Here is a 21,713-nt window from a genome sequence, read left to right as displayed (position 1 = left end):
TTTTGTTGTATTGATAATTTTCATTATTTTTGTCATTTTTATTGTATTGTCAATATGTGTTGATTTAAACAATTTTTATTGTAGTGTTAATTTTCATTACTTACTTAATTTTTATTTATTTTATTTATTTTTATTGTAATAACTTTTATTTATTTTTATTGTATTATTAATTTTTTCATTTAATTTTATTGTATTGGTAATTTTTTTATTTTATTCATTTTTATTGTTTTGGTAATTTCCATTATTTCATTAATTTTTATTGTATTGGTAATTTTATGTATTTTAGTCCTTTTTATTGTATTGTCAATTATTGATTTTAACAATTTTTTTTTATTGGTAATTGTTTTTTATTTTATTCATTTTCATTGTATAAAAAAGAATAAAAATGAATGAAATAATGAAAATTAACATTTCATTATTTCATTCATTTTTATTCTTTTTTTTCATTTTTATTGTAATGTTAGTTTTCATTATTTGATAAATTTTTATTGTATTGTAAAATTTTATGTATTTTAATCATTTTTGTATTGTTATTTTTTTAATTGATTTTAATAATTTTTATTGTATTGCTAATTTTCATTATTTCAGTAATTTTTATTGTATTGTCAATATTTTTGTTGATTTTAAGAATTTTTTTTGTATTGTTAATTTTCCTTGATTTAATGATTTTTATTGTATTGGTAATTTTATTATTTTTCGGAATTTTTATGGTATTTTCAAATTTTATTGGTTTTAACAATTTTTTTTGTATTGTCAATGTTTATTGATTTTAATATTTTTTTTATTGTATTGTTAATTTTCATTAATCATGACTTTTTCTTGTATTATTATTTTTTCTATTTCATTCATTTTTATTGTATTGTTAATTTTCATTATTTGATGAATTGTTATTGTATTGTCAATTTTTATTGATTTTAATCATTTTTATTGTATTGTTAATTTTAATTATTTCATTCATTTTTATTGTATTGCTAATTTTCATTATTTCATTAATTTTTATTGTATTAGGTTTTATTTACTTTATTCATTTTTGTTGTGTTGTTAATTTCTAATTATTTTATTTATTTGTATTGTATTGATAATTTTTTGTTTAATTCATTTTTATTTTATTAAGTTTTATTTTATTGTATTATTAATTTCTCATAATTTCTTGTATTATATTGTTAATTTTATTTTTTTATTTTATTTAGTCATATTTATTGTATTGTCAATTTTTTCTATTTTATTAATTTCTACTGTAATCAGTTTTATTTTATTCATTTTTATTGTAATTCTAAATTTTTATGTTATTTATATTTTATTATGTTTTATTTTTTAATTGTATTATTAATTACTAATTCTTACATTTATTTGTTATTGTTTTGGTAGTTTCATTTATTTTAGTCATTTTTTTTGTATTGTCAATTTTTTTTATTTTAATCATTTTTAGTGCATTGTTAATTTTTATTTATTTCATTAATTTTTATTGTATTGTTAATTTCTAATCATTTTATTTATTTGTATTGTATTTACAATTTCTTTATTTAATTCATTTTTATTTCATTAATTTTATTTATTTGTATTGTATCAATAATTTCTAATTATTTAATTTATTTTATTATCTGGTTAATTTCATTTTTTAATTTGATTTTATTGTATTGATAATTTTATTTATTTTAATAATTTTATTGTATTGTCAATTTTTATTGATTTTAATAATTTTATTGTATTGTTAACTTTCATTATTTCATTAATTTTTATTGTATTAACAATTTTTATTTATTTTAATCATTTTTAGTGTATCGTTAATTTTTATTTATTTCATTAATTTTTATTGTATTGCTAATTTTCGTCATTTCATTAATTTTTTATTGTTTCCTTTTTTGTATTATTAATTTCAAGTTATTTTATTGATTTTAATTGTCTTGATACTTTTTAGTTTTATCCATTTTTATTTTGTTAGGTTTTTATTTTATTGTATTATTAATTTTAAATTTTTATTTTTATTTTATTATATTGTTAATTTTATTTTTTATTTTATTTAGTCATTTTTATTGTATTGTCAATTTTTTTATATTTTATTAATTTCTATTGTAATCAGTTTTAATTTTGTCATTTTTATTGTATTGTTAATTTCGCATTCTGTTATTCATTGTTATTGTAATTCTAAATTTTTATTTTATTCATTTATATTTTATTACATTTCATTTTTTTTGTATTATTAATTTCTAATTATTATATTTATTTGTTATTGTTTTGGTAGTTTCATTTATTTTAGTCATTTTTATTGTATTGTCAATTTTTATTGATTTTAATCATTTTTAGTGCATAGTTAATTTTTATTTATTTCATTAATTTTTATTGTATTGTTAATTTCTAATCATTTTATTTATTTGTATTGTATTTACAATTTTTTTATTCAATTCATTTTTATTTCATTAAGTTTTATTTATTTGTATTGTATCAATCAATAATTTCTAATTTTTTAATTTATTTTATTATCTGGTTGATTTTATTTTTTAATTTAATTTTATTGTATTGATAATTTTATTTGTTTTAATAATTTTTATTGTATATTCAATTTTTTATTGATTTTAATAATTTTTATTGTATTGTTAACTTTCATTATTTCACTAATTTTTATTGTATTATTTTTTTCTATTTTATTACTTTTTATTGTATTGTTAATTTTCATTATTTGATGAATTTTTATTGTATTAACAATTTTTATTTATTTTAATCATTTTTAGTGTATTGATAATTTTATTTATTTCATTCATTTTTATTGTATTGTTAATTTCTAATCATTTTATTTATTTGTATTGTATTTACAATTTTTTTATTTAATTCATTTTCATTTTATTACGCTTTATTTTATTTATTTTTTATTGTATTATTAATTTCTAATTATTACATTTCTTTTGTATTTTTTGGTAATTTGATTTATTTTAGTCATTTTTATTGTATTGTCAATTTTCATAGAATTTAATCATTTTATTGTATGGTTAATTTTTATTTATTTCATTCATTTTCACTGTCGTTAATTTTTATTATTTCATTAATTTTTATTGTATTGTTAATTTTCATTCTGTCAAATTTTTATTGTATTGTTAATTTGTACTTATTTTATTCATTTTCATTGTATTGATAATGTTTTATTTCATTCATTTTTATTGTATTAAGTTTTATTTATTTTTATTGTATTATTAATTTCTAATTATTTCATTTATTTCATTATATTGTTAATGTTATTTTCTTAATGTAATTTTATTGTATTGCTAATTTTTCTTTAGTCATTCTTATTGTATTGTCAGTTTTTATTGATTTTATTAATTTTTATTGCATTGTTAATTTTCATTATTTCATTCATTTTATCGTATTGTTCATTTCTAATTATTTTATTTATTTTTGTGGTATCGATAAATTTTTTTAATTTATTCATTTTTATTTTATTAAGTTTTATTTATTTCAGTTATTTTTATTGCATTAATTTCTAATTATTACGTTTATTTTTATTGTTTGGTAATTTGATTTTTTTTTTAGTCATTTTTATTGTATTGTCTTTTTTTTTTGATAATTTTTATTGGAATTTTAGTTTTTTATTGATTTCATTCATTTTTATTGTATTGTTAATTTTCATTATTTCATTAATTTTTATTGTATTTTTATTTTTTCCTATTTAATTCATTTTTATTGTATTAGGTTTTATTTTTTTATTCATTTTTACTGTATTGCTAATTTCTAATTATTTTATTTGTTTTTATTGTATTGATAATTCTTAAAAACTTATTCATTTTTATTGTAGGTTTTATGTATTTTTTGTTTATTTTTATTGCATTATTAACTTCTAATTGATTTATTTAATTTCATTGTTTTTGTAATTTTTATTTTCAGTCATTTTTATTGTATTATTAATTTTCATTATTTCATTAATTTTATTGTATTACGTTTTATTTATTTTATTTCTGTTGCATGTTTAATTTATAATTATTTCATTTTTTTACTGTATTGGTAATTTTTATTTATTTTAATCATTTTTATTGCATTGTCAATGTTTATTTATTTTAATCATTTTGATTGTATTGTCAATTTTTCTGTATTTTTTAATCATTTTTATTGTACTGTTAGTTTTCATTTATTTTATTCATTTTATTGGAACATCAGTTTTTATTTATTTTCATCATTTTCATTGTATTGTTAATTTTGATGTATTTTAGTTATTTTCATTGTATTGGTAATTTCTAGTTATTTTTTATTGTATTGTTCATTTTAATTTATTTTATTAATTCTGATTTCCGTCGAGTACGAACAAGTCTGCATGTTTTACTCATTTTCCGAAGTCTGTGAGACTCTGCAGACTTGGGAAATAACGGTGTATTTCCTGTAACAGCGAGTTTGTGAAGTTTCGTGTTTAGTAAGTTTTATCATCTTTGTATTCTGTACAGCTGCCAGTACGCGGTGGTTTGATTGAGATTTTGTCATCTCTCCTTGAAGAGATGAGGACACGTTTTCTACTTTTTAAAAAAAAAAATATGAAGGATAATTAAGGCTTTATGTGTCATGTGACGTTTGTGTTGTGTCTGAGTGGTGTTTCTATCTCAGCCATGGATGATGCAGAAGCTCCATCAGTTTGGGTCGACGTTCAGGGACCATCGTGAGGCACTTCTTTAAGAAATCCTGGCAATCTGCAGAGAAAGAAGCAGAGAAAGATGAATGATGGAAATGAGACTAAATGAAAAAAGAAACCTTAAACTGATGCAAAATGACTAAAATTAAGACAAAAAAATGACCAAAATGGTACAAAAAAACAACATAAAGAGATGCAACATTACCTGAATTAGACATCAAATGACTAAAATTTTATGAAAATAACACCAAGAGATGCAAAATAACTAAAATTAAGACAATGAAAACGACCAAAATGGTACAAAAAATTACATAGAGATGCGACATTACCTGAATTAGACATCAAATGACTAAAATTTTATGAAAATAACACCAAGAGATGCAAAAATAACTAAAATTAAGACAAAGAAAACGACCAAAATGGTACAAAAAACAACATGAAAAGATGCAAAATGTTTAAAAACAGACCAAAAGATGTAAACTGACCAAAATTAAACACATAATGACACAAAATGAGCAAAATGAGTCTCAAAATGACCAAACTTATCCAGAAATCTTCACTTAAATTCACCAAGCTGTCTACATTTATTCTATTTAATATCATTTACAGTCTGATTTAAACATTTTTTTCTTAAAAACATGCTGAAATGAACAAAATTATCAAAATTTCTAGTAAGAACAACCCTAAAGACATAAACTGACCAAAATTAGTGACAAAATGAACCACAAACTGAACAATTTTAAACAAAAACAACCTTAAAAACAAACAACATCCAAAATAAACAACACAATAACCAAGATGGTACAAAAAACAACATAAAGAGATGAAAAATGACCTGAATTAGATTAAAAAATGACCAAAATTAGCCTCGAAATGAAAAAACTGATCTAGAAATCTTCACTTACATTCACCACTGTCCAAATTTATTCTATTCCATATTCTGAAGGTTTTACAGAGAGATTTGTTCATATATCATTTAAACTCTGATTTATACAACTTTATTTCTCTAAAAACATACTGAAATGCACAAAATAAGACACAAAATGGAACAGAAAAACCTTAAACGGATGCAAAATGTCCAAAATGACGCACAAAATGATCTAAATGAGACACAAAATGATCTAAATGAGACACAAAATGATCTAAATGGAACAAAAAACGTTTTAAAGGCAGAAAAATGACAAGTAAAAACAATCCTAAAAACAAAAACGGAGCAAGTTTAGAGACAAAATGATTAAAATGAGCCACAATGAGACACAAAATGAGCAAATGTTGGTTGTCAGTGTTGTGAAAACTTCAATGTAACATGTCAGTGTGTAGTTTGCTGATATTTGGGGCTGAGTTGCAGCTCGTTGTCTGGACTTCTGTCTTACCTGAATGTTTCCTATCTGGCTGAGGAGGCTTCATTTTTCTCTCACAGTCTTTCTTCATAATGTCTTCACAAGTTTCACACTTGAAATCTTGACCACAACTCTCCAATATCTCCAAGGTTTGTGTGTTCAACTGACTTTCTCAAGTCTTTCAATGTTTTTCTTCAGAATATGGAATGTGGTAACAGTTGTTAGGAGTTCTTCTCACTGACATCACAATGGACTTTTAAAAAAATGCATTTACTGTCTTAGTACTTGTTCTCTGTGCAATGACAGCAAAGTTGAATCTAATATAATCTATAAAATGACCAAAAGGAGACACCAAATGACCAATATGAGACAGGAAATGACCAAAATGAGAGAGAAAGTGACCAGTATGAGACAGGAAATGGCTGAAATCAGACGTTTCCATGACGTTTCCTGGACAGTTCTCCATGCTTATGGCTCCTCCCACACATCTGCTAGTTCCTTGGAGAAACTAAACTGTGTTTCCTCATTGTTTGCTCCAAAATATTAAATCCTCTTCAGTGACATGAGTCTCTTGTAACAAAAACACATTGTGCCTGTAGTCCTTTGTAAAATAAAAATACAGCCTTTCTCTTAGTGCTGTCTTTAAGTCTCCTGGTATTGAAGGAAATAAAAGACAACTTTGAACATGTGAACATAATATTCAGTAACAATAAGTCACTTCACTAAGGCTGTGAGTTTGGATGAAGAAAGTAACTGTTATGTTGATCCCTGGAAATAAACTCTGAGTCTCATTTGGCTCTATTCAGTAACCAGAACACATATTTCCATGTCTTTTCATTTTCTATGGGAATATGTGGACTCCTTCTATGAAAGTTTGCTCTCTTCCCCTGATCTCTGGCTTCTTTTATCTTCGTCCACATCAGCTCCAGCGTTGCTCTGTCTTCTTTTCTTCAATCTTCTTCATCGTTTTTCCACATCTCACAGCCTTTTGACAGCATCCACATTTCATTTGTGCATCACGCTTCCCAAACTGAACCATGAGCTGCCTGCTGTGATTTTGCTCTTTCTTCCTGATGTGATGAACGCTGTCCACCATGTTTTGCTGTTCATGTTGACGGCTGGTTCATTGACGTTGTTGCAGAGTAGTCATGATCCATACATCCACAAAGGAAGAGAAAATTACTCTCCTTTCTTTTAAAAGTCCTAGACTTCATTTTTTGGAGACTAAACTTCAGATGAAACAAACTATGAGGGATCGTTTGAAGATTTCAGGAAAGTGTTGCTGCTCAGAGATCCATCTAGCTGGAAGTCTCTCTCATCCAACTAACAAGTCAGGACTCTGTGGATTCAATCTGGGAAAAGTCATGATGTTGATCGACCACTAGATGGCAGCAGAGACTCAGACACAAATCTCTGTCCCTGCAACTGATCAATAATCAATAACAATAATGATCCATTATCCAGCAATCAACCAATATTACCAATATGTATGGTAGTTTTATCTCATATTTTGGTCATTTTATACATATTTGTGGTAGTTTTATCTCATATTTTGGTCATTTTATACATATTTGTGGTAGTTTTAGCTCATATTTTGGTCATTTTATACATATTTGTGGTAGTTTTAGCTCATATTTTGGTCATTTTATACATATTTGTGGTAGTTTTAGCTCATATTTTGGTCATTTTATACATATTTGTGGTAGTTTTATCTCATATTTTGGTCATTTTATACATATTTGTGGTAGTTTTAGCTCATATTTTGGTCATTTTATACATATTTGTGGTAGTTTTATCTCATATTTTGGTCATTTTATGCATATTTGTGGTAGTTTTATCTCATATTTTGGTCATTTTATACATATTCGTGGTTGTATCTTCACCAGTGTCTCCAGAGCCACATGCAGTAAAAGAAGTGATGAAATGTTCTTTCTGTTCTTTAAAACATCCAGTAGAACTGGTCTTTGTTTCTCTGTTCTGTGTTCTTCTTTTAGTCAAAGCCAGTCAGGATTGTGGTAGATTTGTTCAGTGAGTGAGACGCATCTTTTAAAACGTCTTTCTGAGCAGTGATGAGGAACAAATGCATCGATATCAGAGGGAAAAGTTCAGATGTGGGTTATTTAGAGTGGTCTGTCGTGTGTCTCATCCTGTGACAGTTATCTCCTAAATGAATTCTAATTAATGGTCAGAGAATCACTGGAGCAGCTCTCCATCTAACGGGTCAGGTTCCTGCAGATCAGAGGAGTCTAACCCAGGTGGGATCTGAGGAAAAATGAAGCTGTCTGGGAGGAAATTCACCTCTAGCTGCTCACTGCCTTCATCCAGACGTCTATCCTGCTTCCTCTGATAATTCATTGAACTGAGTAGCCTTTTGAGTGCTTCAATGAATCTAGCAGTCCCGTCTGTTAACGGCAGCTTTCCTCTTGTGGTAGGACGCCCAGTCCGTCTCCACTCATGCTGTTTGTGTGCATTGGATCAGGTGAATAGTGGGGTCGCTCTCAATTGCTCCCTGCTGCCCATTGGATGCCGTTCAGCTGGGAGCAATTATTCTATTGCACCTTGCCGTGCCAAAGTATATCTGGGAGAGGGCTGCGGGTCTCACAGGTGCCTCCTCTTCCCTCTTCCTGGAACCTGAGTGTCGCATCGGCAGCGTGGGTTGGCGTGGATGTGTGGATCCACGTGGCTGTCTTGAGATGCTGGCTGTCCAGCTTCCTCCGTTCACTTTGCCAGGTTTGTTCCGACACGGTCGCTGCATCTCTGGGTGATATTAGTGGCGTGTCTGCTGCGCTTTCTAGCAGAGTCGCTCTGTATCCTGCTGAAGGTTGGGATTCGGGCGCGCGTGGCCTCGGAGCCGCGTGTAATAATCCACGCGCTGCGTTGGATTCCTGAGGGAGGCTGGCTCGCTGCTGTCTGGCGTTTTTATGCGCTTTTGTGGGCTGCACATGAAATATGACTGGTTTCTGATTGCTGCTGGCAGTTATCAAGCTGCGTTCTTCTGCGGCTGCCTCACCTGTTGCCTGAGAAGCTGTGTCGTCATTTCCGGGTGATTCCATCTGTGAAGCGGGTCGCTGCTGCTGCTGTTCTGTCTGTGGTTCACCACGGCAACATCTCTGCTCGTCTCTAGTTGTTCTACTGTTATTGTGTTGTTGTTTTTAAATCAATCTTTGTGTGTGCGCGTGCCTGCTGTCTGGAACACCTGGAGTAAATTCTTCTGGATGAGATTTGAGTGTTTGCTGCACCATATGTGGTTCTGTCTCTGTAAAGGGAATTAAATGCAGTGTAGGATTTAAAGCTGCACCAGATTCATCCTCATCAGCTGACCTATTAATAGCTAGTTTATTATTATTATTATTATTATTATTATTATTATTATATTATTTACAGACTTTGGTATCATTCATTATTTTCATTCATTATTATCTTCTAGTGATCTTGTGTTTAATTATCCAGTTATTTTGGGGGTTTTGCAGACTTTGTCTCTTTTTTTTCTGGTTTATTGTGTTGATGGAGTGTGTAAGTGACATATGAAAGTACAATCAACCTTGGTGATGACCTCCAGAGTCCAGCATACTGTGGTGTCGGGGCAGTTCTTTTGATATCTATATATTATTGCCCCTTTGCTGTGACTAACAGTTTGCCTCTTCTCTCTGGACAGGAGCTGTTGGGCCAGTGTGGCTAGTGGCTGACTGATCCCCTGTGGTGGTGGTCCCTTCACTTCCTGTACAGTAGAGCACTTGGGTGTTTTGTTTTCTTCATGTGTGGTGTGTAGCATCAGGATTCTTGTCCTCCCCCTTCAGTTAGTCATCTCTGCCTGCTAAACCCTCGGCTCTGTGTCTAGTGTCTATATTCTGCTAGTAAACTGAACTAAGCCTTAAAGGGACCCTGGAGGATTGTGCAATATTGTGCCACTGACTAATGGACTATTGATTGGCATCACCACTAAGAGATTTTAACTGAAAGATTGTACATTTTAACTGTTTAATAAATTCTATTTTGTAAACTTTACTTTGGAATCACGTCAGTCTCAGGTGTTCTTACCTGTGTGACCTTTTTGTTGGTGTTAGAACGATGGTTCCCTCTAATAGAATTCCTGGGGGTGAAATTCCACTAGGTGGCGCTGTTGGACACTTGTTCCATGTTTCTAGCATGCAACAACTCCCACCTTGCTTCTTTATCAGGTGTATTTTACTCCATACTGAACTCTCTTCAGGTTTTATATATGCAGTGACATCATTCTTAATTAACATGAGCAATGACCTCATGTTCTCCCTCCTCCTCCACCTCATCGATCATAAGACGTCTCTGTGTTTTTGAGGAACTAAAACTATGTGTTTTGGACGGTCTAAGCAGTCCATCCAATCTCTCCTAACTGCAACTCAGAGCAGGTCTCTGATCAGGAAATGGAGAAGCTGATGTCAGCATCTATCACTGACATCCCATTGTGCAATCTTTTGAACAATGTGCACAGACTTACAAAAATCCCCAAAGTCTATTTCCAGTTGAATAACATTTACAGTGAACATTTAACCCTAGTTCACTTTAGCTCTTGACTTCTTATACCCCAGTTTCTTATGGAAATTAAATCCCTTAAAACATCAAAATCCTTAAAAGCATTTCATTTTTATAAAGCATCAGTTTCAGATAATAATCAAAAACATCACCTTTCAGTGAGATACGCTTGTGATTCAGTTGCCTTTAAACAAAGATTATAAAAATAAGAACCACATCCATCACCCTTCAGTGAGTTACTCTTTTGATTAAGTTACTTTTAAACAAAGATTATAAAAATAAGTATTGAAGTTAGTTTAATCACATTCATTGGGTTTTAGCATAACTTGGTTATAAATCTCAGGTTATCATATCACAGTGTGTTTCCTCATTTAGCTGTTATTCTGCCAGAGTCTCACCCTGATGGCTGATTCTGGGATCTCATATCTCCATGATGCTGAACACTGGAAACGTTGTTTATCCGTAATTCCACTAACTTGACTGAACGTTGGCTGCAGTTCCTGTTATTTAAACATCAATATGATGTATAAATGCAGATGGACTTCATATATTTCACTATGCAGACATTTTTATTCATGTCCAGTATATTTTATAGACACAAACATATTTGATAGAAATATTAGAAATGGATTTCTGTTTCCTCATAATAATTGAGTTGATGCCATTAAATGTTCATCAGTGATTCATCTTTAGTGTGAAACGTTTACTTTGCAGCTATATTTTAAAAAATGTTGCTCATTTTAAGGGAAGATATTAAAGGACGGTTTTCTTAGTTCAATGAATTAAAGGTTTAATTGATTAAAAATGTGTTTATTTCCATTTTAAATGTCTAGATTTAATGAATACAGTTGTATTTTATATTATTGTAAATTCTTATTCAGATAAAACACCAGATGATGGATCAGTTCATTCAACATTACACACTTAGTATTGATTTAATGAGTATTTTCTTTCATTTCACGTGTCTGTATTTAAAATCACTCATATTAAAACATAATTCCAGTGAAACAGCTTTGAAAGAAGTCAAAAGTCTCACTGTTTTCCTGTTCAGTCCCTTCAAATTAAAGCTCCACAGTCTGAGTTTTGACCTCATCAGACTGGAAATGAGCCTATTTGAGGATTCTTTAGGATACAAAGCTGCTTTTTACAGCCTTTTACACAAATCTCTCTCAGAGATTTCCTCTGTTGTTTCTATTTCTATCTTTTCTGCTTGTTTTCTTGTCAGATAAAGTTGAGTGCAGAAAGACTCACTGGGTTCTTTTCTCCCTCAAATGTTTGACAGTGTTAGTGTGCTTGTTGTAAATGTTCCACATGAGTAAATAACAGGAACTGCAGGATCTGAATCTAAAGCCAACAAAGCAGCATCAGCTGATCCACCTCCACTTCCTCACATCCAGCCTCCACTGCTGCTCAACATGGGACTCTCAGAAAACTGCTCACATCCCTTTTTGTTCCTGGAATGTTTGCTAGAAGTCAGCAGGGTGGGGCCTGGCTAGTTCCTGGATGGGAGAACCTGGGAATAGCAGATAGATGCTGGAAGCTTTTATCTGTCCAACCTGCAGAGGACGCTGCTGCTGCTTGACTGGAAACAGCCTGAAGAATCAGAGGAGGAATTATTCTGAAGATATGGAGAGAAAACACACAAGTAAACAGTGAAGCAGCTACAATCAGTGATTTTAGACACTGTTGGCTGATTTCATCTAGAAGATATCAGATAAATGGAGGAAAACGTTGAATATTTCACATTAAAATAGCATGAAAGTGAATTAGTGAGGCAGGTTCTCAGTTGTAAAGACATTAAAACGATGCTTAAAAACAGAATTTACAAAGTGATGATGTGGGTCTAGAGCAGGGGTTGGAACCTTTACCACTCAAAGAGCCATTTGGACCCGTTTCCCACAGAAAAGAACACACTGGGAGCAACAAAACCCTTTTGGCATTTAAAGTGAAATAACACTGCATGTAACGGGCTTTTTTTGTTTGTTTTTTTTGCCTTTATGCTATATATAAACAAACTATGTGTTGCATGTATGAATTCACTGAACTCCTGCAGAGAAAACAAAATGACATTTCTACATGCAACAAAAACATTTTGAACTTCAAAAAAAAGACATTGGGTTGAAGGTTACTTTCAAGTAAAATACTCACTGTCTAATCGAGTCCTTCTTGAATTTATAAAAAAAACACTGAACTTAAATTATCCACCGGTAGCAAACCAAAAATGCCGTCCTCTTCTGTGAGCCGTCATCCTTTTACTGGTGCATACAGTCAGCTGTTAACCTGAATAATAAAAGGACTATTTCATTGTGATGTGATTTCTGCTCCTGGACCTCAGTTCACAGCGTCTGGACATCAGGGCTGCATGACGTCACCTTCATCTTTACACAGGATCCTAAGCTGTCATCTGTGAGGTGTGTTTGTTTTTAATAAAGTTCATGTTGGAGAAAGCAGATGAATAATAAACAGCTGATATAATGTATGTTTGTAATGAAGAACTCAGAGTCAGGATTTTTAGCCACAGCCCTTTATTCTTCTCCATCACACACAAGATGAAGGAAGTTCTCATTTCATCACTAGAACAGGACTGAAACACTCAAATCAGGATCAAGTCTGGCTGCACAAAAACCTGATTTTCACTGGACAATAATGTGTGAAAGTCTGTCAGCAGTTTGTAGATTCACTGCTTTCCTCTCTCATTTCACACTTTGTGCAGCTCAAATGCTTTTAGTTCAAGTGAGCATCAGAGGAAACACCACATCCTGATTTTCACTCTCAACATTTGACTGGAAAAAGACGCAAACACCACATTTGGCTCCTGGAATAATCACAACTTCCATCTTTGAAGAGGAACAAGTTTACAAGGAATCATTTAGAAGGATTTCACAATGAAACATATTTAATCCATGAATGTGGAAAACATGTTTCTGAGGGACAGAGTCATGGAGAGACTCAACTATCTGTTCAACACTGTTTCTCTACCAGGAGGAGACTCTGGAGACTCAACTCAGCACAGAAACACTGAGGAACCAGACCAGAACCAGAATCCAGGATAGAGAGGTTGAGTGAATGTGGTGTTGAAGGTGTGGAGGTGGATCAGAGAGTCAGAGGAGACTCTGTAGAAGGACAGAGTTCCAGCAGGAACGTCCACATAAACTGAAACTCTGTCAGAGACTGAGGAGGAACTGATGGATGTTTGACTCTTATTGTGCCAGACAGAGTAAGCATCATCATCATCTGGGTTGAGGATGGAGGAAGTATGGAGGGAGGATGGAGGCACTTTGTGTCATGCATCAGGTGATGCTATCACCGTAATTGGTACGGATTTTGGAGAATGTATTTCTGGATTTAAGCATCAGAACTGAAAACTCCCTGCAAACGTTCACTTCTAACACCACAAACATTGTCCAGAGGAAATGATATTAGCTGAACAGAAAAATATGTAAAACAGCTCTAATGGTTTCATCCTGAGCTCCACTCAAAGATTTCACTGTGCAGCAGCTCAGTAGTTTGTTTAAGAAAAGCACTTAGGTTCAATCTTTGAAGCCCAAAACCCACCAGCTGTTGTCTTTAAAAAATGACACCATTTACCAGAGTCACAACCTGTAAAAACAGAAGGAATTGTTGGATTTTCAGCCTTCTTATGGGACTTGAACTTGTCATCTGTGATGTTCAGTTCCATCAGTAGAATTATTCAAATCTAAGCTCAAAATCGTGATATTTCATTGAAGTCAATTTATTCTGCATTTAAAAAAAATCAACAAAAATGAACCAGATTGTGTCCTCTTATTGTGAACACACCAGCTGAAGGTCTTTGTTCTGTTCCAGGGCTGAAAACTGAAGAGGACAGTCGAGGCTCTGGATCAACGTGCCCCAAGAAATCAGCTCCAAAATATTGAATGCTGCAGCTGTGTTACTGTCAGTCTGTGTTTGGAGTTTATAATCTTTGTGTTTCTCTAATATCATCGTTTGCTCTTCAATTGTAAAACAGGACACTTTGGCTCCAGTATTGTAACGGTCCTGATGATACTGGGACTAAATATGTCGTCTACATGGATCATCTGCTTTTAAAATGACGCAGCAGCAAACATCACAAGAAAAAGTCACTCAGAGAGAATCTTGAACTAATTGAATTTAAAACCAGCAGCAGCATCTGTTGAAGCCTCAGATTAAAACTTGAAGCTTTTAAAGTCTGGAATCATTATTTGATGTCAACTCCAACATGAAGGAGTGCAGAGACAACACAGAATAAACCTACTTTAGTTTGTATTTGGTTGAATAAAGCACCAGAAATGACTCAGCTGTTGTGTCTCTGTGATTATTGTCACATTTGATGCTTTCAAACTATCTGCCAGTTGGTTCATTCACTGATTGACTGGAGCTCATTGGGAGTCCAAAGGCAACTCTGGATTGTTGGCTTTTCTGTCCTCTGTTTGGAATTCATCAGGGGTCTGTTTCACGAAGCAGGTTCAACAAACTCTGAGTTTAACCCTGAACTCTGAGTTGATCTACTCTGAGATAGAAAACTCTGAGTTTTCGGTTTCACAACGGCTGATTTGAGTTGGTTAAATCAACTCGGAGTAGTTTCACCCGGAGTTAAGCGCGTGCACCACAACTATAAAAAGACAGCATCAATGGAACCCTGAGTCAACGAGTCACCATGGCAACAGGGAAGCGGAGAGCTACGTTTTTTACACCACTTGAACTGGACATCTTAATGCGTTCATATGGCGACTTCGAACACGTTTTTAGAAAGAAGTGCAACACCTGCAACTGCAAAAGAGAGGGAGACGGTGTGGGAGAACATTGCTGCCTGGTTCAATGTGTAAGTTTAAATCACAATAATATTACAGGAAAACTGTTTGAATAGTAGACTATTAAGTTCATTCATTTAGGTGCAATCCTGCAGGGGAGAAGCGCATGTAGCAGCAGCTTAAGATGAAATATAAAAACATTGTTCAAACAGGTAAGAAGTCGGCATAATCTCATGGAGCGTCCTCATTTTGATCATGTTTTACATTGTAAAGTAGCCTAAATATTAGGTGGCTGTTTGACTGTGCAGTGGTTTTATCCCACACATAGCCTAAATGTCTGTATCCATATCATGTTCTGTTAAATAATTAAGCCTATTTAAACTAACACAGACTTCTGCTCAGCCAACAATATTTATTTTATTTTTTTATTTTTATATATATATATATATATATATATATATATATAGATGGTGTTATCTGCCTGGTGGAGCCCCTTCACACCACAACAGACCTTGTAACTGTAAGTAGACAATACTCCAAAGATTTAGCCAGATGGTAGTTTAAGTCCACTGAAACATATCACTCATCTAGGATGAAGAGGATGAAACTGTGTCTGTTGCCTTTACAGAGGGGGATCCAGAAAGGCATCTAGAGGTATGTTACTGATAGTTCTCTTCCCATTCACATTTCTGAACATTCTGGTGGAATATAGAGTGTGACATTTAGCCTACACTGAAGTATTGCACATTCTCATCCTTTTTAACAGAACATGGCTGGACAGCAGCAGGATGCTTCCTCAACTTCCACTGCACAGATTGACACAGTGAGATGGATGTTCAGTAAACACCAGAGGTTCATTCTGTGGAATTCATGTGCAACTGTATAATTTAATGTCCTCTATGTATTCCCAGTTATCAGTAAAACAGATTTACAAAATCCACTTGCTGAGAAAAATCCAAAAAACAGATAAAGAAATGCAATACTTGGACCACCAGATTAAGAAGGCAGATCTGGAAACTGAAATACTGGAGCACAAGTTAGAGGTGGGTGCAGGTCACAGGTGAATTATGTTAACTACTGGAACATGAACTAAACCAGCTCTTTTATTTGTAGGAAATAAAGAAGATCAAATGAAATGTGTATCATGTCTTTATTTGGTGTGGTGGTGATGATGGTGACTTAAACTCTGCAGTGATTATTGCATATGGTGTCTCTGACTGCTCTGCTGTCCTGGACAGCTGGCAGGTGGATGAGGTCATCATCTGGGTCTTCAGTTTGTAGGGCAGAGTGTTGCTCTCCTCTAATAGTGCTAATATTATGAAGAACAACACATGCCACAATAATATCACAGGCCTCTCAGGAGTCACCCTGAGGTGATGTAGACACTGGAAACAGGCTTTCAGCAGGTCTATGGTCATCTCCACCCAGGCTCTCATCCTGCAGTGAGCCTGGTTGAAGTTCTGTTGGGGGCCTGGTTCAGGGTCAGGGTATGAGGTCATCAGCCTGGGTTGGCATGGTAACCCCTGTCACCCAGCAGAAGGCCATCAAACTCTCCTGTAATGTATAGTGGATACATTAGAGTATATTAAAGGAGGGAGACAAGTGAATTATATTGTGAAAATCTTTAGGCTGTTTACCACGTTGCAGTCTGTTGCTCAGGTTAGACTCATGATAAATCCTCCAGTCATGAACAGACCCAGGCCACTTGGCCTCCACATTAGAAATGATGTATGCAGCATCACATATGATCTTGACAGTTCAGAGAATGACTGATGTTGAACTATGATGCAGTCTTTAACATTTTGAAACCATAGTCAATCTACCTGTAACCTACCTGCACATTTATGCTGTGAATGGACTTCCTGTTCACATAATCAGCTTCATTATGTGAGGGAGCTGTGATGGGGATGTGTGTTCCATCTATGCAGCCAATCACACTGAGAAATCCTAAAAGAAATTAAAATTACTAATCCCAGTCTGAGGTTGCAGCACAATGTCATTAACAGAATATGATTTAAATTAAGTTAACAGATCTCTACATCATTCACCTGCAATCCTGTGGAACTCCTCCTTGATGGCTCTGACAGGTTTATTTCCAGGGAAAACCACAAAGATGGTAAAAGTCGTTTCAGGGCCAGACACACTTTTCTGACCGTCCTGCATACAGTTGTCTTACTGAAGTGTTCTGCATCTCCCAGATTATATAAAAAACTTCCATTTGCAAAGAACCGCAGTGCAACACACAACATCTGCTGGGATGTGAGAGAATGACTGAGGTTGGTGATGTTGTAAATGTAAGGATGGATTAGGTTGTATGTAGATTATGGACTGTGACGTGAAACGGTACCATTCAAAAAGATAACTGTCAGGAAATGCGAGAACATCTATGAATATTTAATTCTCTGTGCAGTAATGCTGCTCCTTCATCCACTGGATCGTTAATAAAAGGACATGACATTTATAGACGGCAGAACTAGACTTCGCCAAAACTCACCTGATGAATGAATGAATGAATGAGGAAGCAAAACAGCGTGTGACTGAAAGAGGGCGGAGACAGAGAGAAACTCAAGGTTTACTGAGATAAACCTGGTCCCGACCAGGTTAGAGTCAGAGAGTCTGTTACTATGGTAACTGACCGAGAGCTTAAGTTACCTCCCTTTGTGAAACAGGCTAGAGTTACCCCTCTGTCTCTGGTTTGAGTTACCTCCCTTTGGAAAACGGAAAACCTTGAGTTTCCCTCATTTCAGGGTTAACAGACTCAGAGTTTTCACTAAACCTGCTTTGTGAAACGGACCCCGGGAGACGAACAACAAAAACTGTTGGTTTGAACATTTCTATTTCATTAGAAGTTGAGGGAACCAGCAGGATTTGAACAGAGAACTCTCTGATTACATGAAGAACATCTGAGACCACTGCACAACAGAGGATCCAGCTCTTCAACTTTCTCATGGAGTTCAGCCTCCAGTCAGATCAGAGGTCCAGATGATAAACACATGATGGAAAACACAAAATGCCTTCTGGCATGTCTGTGATCGGCTTTTTTTCTACTAACTTAAACAACTGAATGAACGTCCTCCAAGACTGATAATTCCTTCATTTTTCCCAGGGTTTGTAGGTGTGATGATGCTCCTCACAGTGAGGCATGAATTTAAATCAAGACAATGATCCTGAAAAACAGAATTTACAAAGTGATGTTGTGGGTCTAGAGGCTCAAAGTGTGACATTTACCAAACTGTGTGTAATTATGAGAGTCAAAAATATGAATGAAGCAATGAGATGGGAAAGAATGTGTGAAATTCTTCAAAGTTTCATTGGATTCATCTCATCTAAAGGACATTTTCATGAATGTGGAAAAACGACAGGAAGTGGTTTAAAGCAAAGACCCAGAAAAACTCAGAAAGTGTGATAAAATCCAAGAAGAGACTAAAGGAGAGCAGAACACTAAACTATTGAGCTTCCACATTGAAATGAGGAGTGGATTAAAGTCCACAGCAGCAGACAAAGAAGAAGATGAAGCCAGAGAAGGTTTGGATTCCTCAGGTGACATGTAGAGTGTAGATTCCCTCTCTGACTGTAGTTCCTGGAAAACAGCTTCTCAGGACATTTAGTGTTGAAATGGACTCATCAGTTCTGGGATTGATTCTTCTTTATTCTTCCTTCTGGATTTTGTCCTAAAATCTTCATATTTATAGAATTAGAAAGAAATGGAAAATGTTCCCAAACACACATTTTCACAAAATTGCATTTTAACTCACCACAAACTGATCCATCGGGTTTCCTGCTTCGTTGCCCTGACAACAGTGACGTCACAGCCACTTTCTGTTCCTCAAGTTAGTTCTGCTTTTACCGTCTTCGTGTCGCAGCTTCTTTTCTCCATCTGAATGTGAGTAAAAGACACTTTAAACTGTTTTTTATCTTTTATATATCTATAGAACATAAAACTGACTGAATCATTTGTTGTATTTTAACTCAAAAACAATTAAAACATTAAATCAAACTTTATTCCTTAAAACCAAATCTTCAGACATGTTGGGGTGTTCCCAACCACCAGGAGTTATCAAACTGATGCTGAAATCAATTTGTTTTATCAGTAAATATCATTTGTATTTGTCAGGCAGTTCTAAACATGAGTTGTTCTTATTAGCTGTCAATCACAACCTGTGATCTGATCTGTCCAGCAGAGGGGAAAAGATTTAAACTGAAATAAAGTTCACCTGATACACTTTGAAGAAACCAAATGCTAGAAATATTCAGATGTTTCTTCAATGTAGCATTAAATTAGATTGAGAGCAGACATGTCTCTTTCTGCACTGTTGAGGGAAATGTGCATTAGTGTGATCTCTGCTGATGTTGGTTCTGTCCCAGTGATTCCATTCTAGGGAAAGTTAACTGTCAGGGATTTACAGCCTGATGGGAGTTTCTGCTTTCATGAACCACAGGGTTTGTAGAAGTTGTGTTGGATGTTGAGAGACATGAAAAAGGTTGAATGTTGAAATAATCCGTCACATGAAATGAGTGGGAATCAGCCTGTAAAATGTGCTCTTATTGTGAAAGTCTGCCTGCTGCTTCCTCATAGGTGGAGTCCTGACTGGTTCCAGGAAACAGATCACCTGTCTGAGCGTCCAGGAGTGGACTGGAAACTTTCCTCTTCTTCTTCAGCGCTTTGAATAAAGTGTAAGTTTGCTTTGTTTGCTGCTTTAACTTCAGTAATGTTGCTGTTTGTTTCTGCTCTGTGATGTTTCTACATGTTCACTTCTTATTTCAGCACAAACTTTGGATGACTGCTGTTTAAACATGGATCAATATGATTATTAGGTTATTGATTGACTGCAATCAGTCAATATTTCTATGAGATTATTGATTGCTTGAGTCAGTTTGATGAGCTGCTGATGTTTCTTTGTTTGTTCACAATCCAAACTGCATGGTGTCTTTTTGACTTTGGGTTTGTGGGTGAGTCTCTGCAGCTCCATGACTCCATCTGCTGGACTGATAGTAGAAATGCAGCAGCTGATCTTTTCCAGGAGGATTTGAGTGGATCAATGATGTTTGTTTCCTGTGCAGGTGAAGGTAGAAAGTGTGTGTGAGCTGCTGTGAGTTGAGCAGCATGGATGAGTGTGAGGACAGAGAGGAGGGAGTCCCTCCCTCTAAAAGCTCTCTGTGTGGGGAACAGGAGAACCAGAGCAAAGCTCAGAGGTGAGACCAGCATCTCTAACTGTCCAGGACTCTGGTGCATGTCAGAGCTCAGCATCACATCACTGCTGCATCATTATTCACAGGAATCCACCTGGACCTGGACCTGGACATGGACCTGGACCTGGACCTGCATCCAGCTGTGTGTCCTTCAAGAGTGACTGGTCTAATGATCGCCTCATTGAATTCGAAGATCATCAACCTCCTGCTGCAGAGAAGTAAGCTGTGATATCAAACTACTGACTGTTGTGTCAAATGTTCTGTCATTGTTCCAAATATGTTCCATCATTAAATCACTCTGAAACTCTGCCACACGATTTGTCTTCCTGGTGATCTTCCTCTCTATTGACCAGAATCCATCAGAGACCAGAGTCCTCTGGACCTGGACATGGACCTGGACCTGGACCTGGACCTGCATCCAGCTGTGTGTCCTTCAAGAGCGACTGGTCCAAGGAAGATCCTCTTGACTTTAAAGGAGAACCAGGTCCTGCTGCAGAGGGGTAAGATGTTCAGAACAAGGTTTCAGAGCTGCTTGTTTGGTAGCAGTTTGGCTCCTCATCAAACAGAACAAATGTTTTGAAGAAGTGATGCTAATAATGTGAACATCATCCACAGAGACATTAAAAACAGAACCAGGTGGATCACAGCAAGAACTCTGAGTTCACTAAAATATCAAGAAATAGTTTTACTGGACAAAACTTCAGTTCTGTGATCATATAAGCCTTGATAGCCTGAATGTTAGCCTGTATGTTAGCATGTATGTTAGCCTGTACGTTAGCCTGTATGTTAGCCTACATTAGGGTTGCCACCCGTCACTTAAAATACGGGATCGTCCTTTCTTTGACAATTAATTGTAGCGTCCCGTATTGAATCAATACAGGACGCTAATTGTTCTGTATTTTCATAAACGCCTCGTATACGTCTGTCACACACTCATCAAAACTGCATAAGGAACTAAATAAAACACAGGAAATACGAAGGGCAGCCAATTTAAACTTCATAGGACCTATGTAGCGAGGACCTGATGCCAGGTCCAGCAGATCAAGCTGCACCCGCGTGTTTAAAAATGTTTACACCTGAAACTCCACCACGTCCACAGAAGCAAAAACGTCTGCAAATGTACCGACATGAGTGGGAAGAGAGAAACCCCTGGCAATGATAACAAGACAAGCTGTGTTTTCTGTTGTTCATGGACTGGCTGAAGTAAGGCAGCATCAGGAGACCAACATGTAAGAAACATGAGAACAGAGAGGACTCAACCAGCAGTCAGTCATCTCCTGAAGTCCATATGGTGAGAGACATCAGTATCTGGTTGTT

General features: G+C 34.3%; 2 protein-coding genes across 3 annotated transcripts; one reads left to right on the top strand and one right to left on the bottom strand.

Moving 5' to 3' along the window:
- Positions 1-16,337: 16,337 nt before the first annotated feature.
- LOC129348433 (putative nuclease HARBI1) lies at positions 16,338-17,790 on the bottom strand. Of its 2 annotated transcripts, XM_055008788.1 has the most exons (4): positions 17,255-17,783; positions 17,041-17,153; positions 16,844-16,955; positions 16,338-16,760 (listed from the first exon to the last, which is right to left on the bottom strand). In XM_055008788.1, the coding sequence occupies exons 1-4, from the start codon at positions 17,367-17,369 to the stop codon at positions 16,705-16,707; spliced, it is 396 nt and encodes a 131-aa protein (XP_054864763.1). In that variant the 5' UTR covers positions 17,370-17,783; the 3' UTR covers positions 16,338-16,704. The 2 variants fall into 2 exon arrangements, with proteins under 2 accessions (XP_054864763.1, XP_054864764.1); XM_055008789.1 differs by lacking the exon at positions 16,844-16,955 and having other exon boundaries at positions 17,255-17,790.
- A 1,461-nt stretch (positions 17,791-19,251) lies between these two features.
- On the top strand, positions 19,252-21,251 carry LOC129348434 (transcription activator BRG1-like). The gene is made up of 4 exons (XM_055008790.1): positions 19,252-19,880; positions 20,268-20,399; positions 20,483-20,614; positions 20,750-21,251. The coding sequence occupies exons 2-4, from the start codon at positions 20,311-20,313 to the stop codon at positions 20,898-20,900; spliced, it is 372 nt and encodes a 123-aa protein (XP_054864765.1). The 5' UTR covers positions 19,252-19,880; positions 20,268-20,310; the 3' UTR covers positions 20,901-21,251.
- Positions 21,252-21,713: the final 462 nt, after the last annotated feature.

The sequence above is a fragment of the Amphiprion ocellaris genome, unplaced genomic scaffold (genome assembly GCF_022539595.1).
Source record: "Amphiprion ocellaris isolate individual 3 ecotype Okinawa unplaced genomic scaffold, ASM2253959v1 Aocel_unscaffolded202, whole genome shotgun sequence".
NCBI lineage: Eukaryota > Metazoa > Chordata > Actinopteri > Pomacentridae > Amphiprion > Amphiprion ocellaris.
Note: the sequence above shows the minus strand (reverse complement) of the source record. Positions and strands in the feature narration are given on the sequence as shown.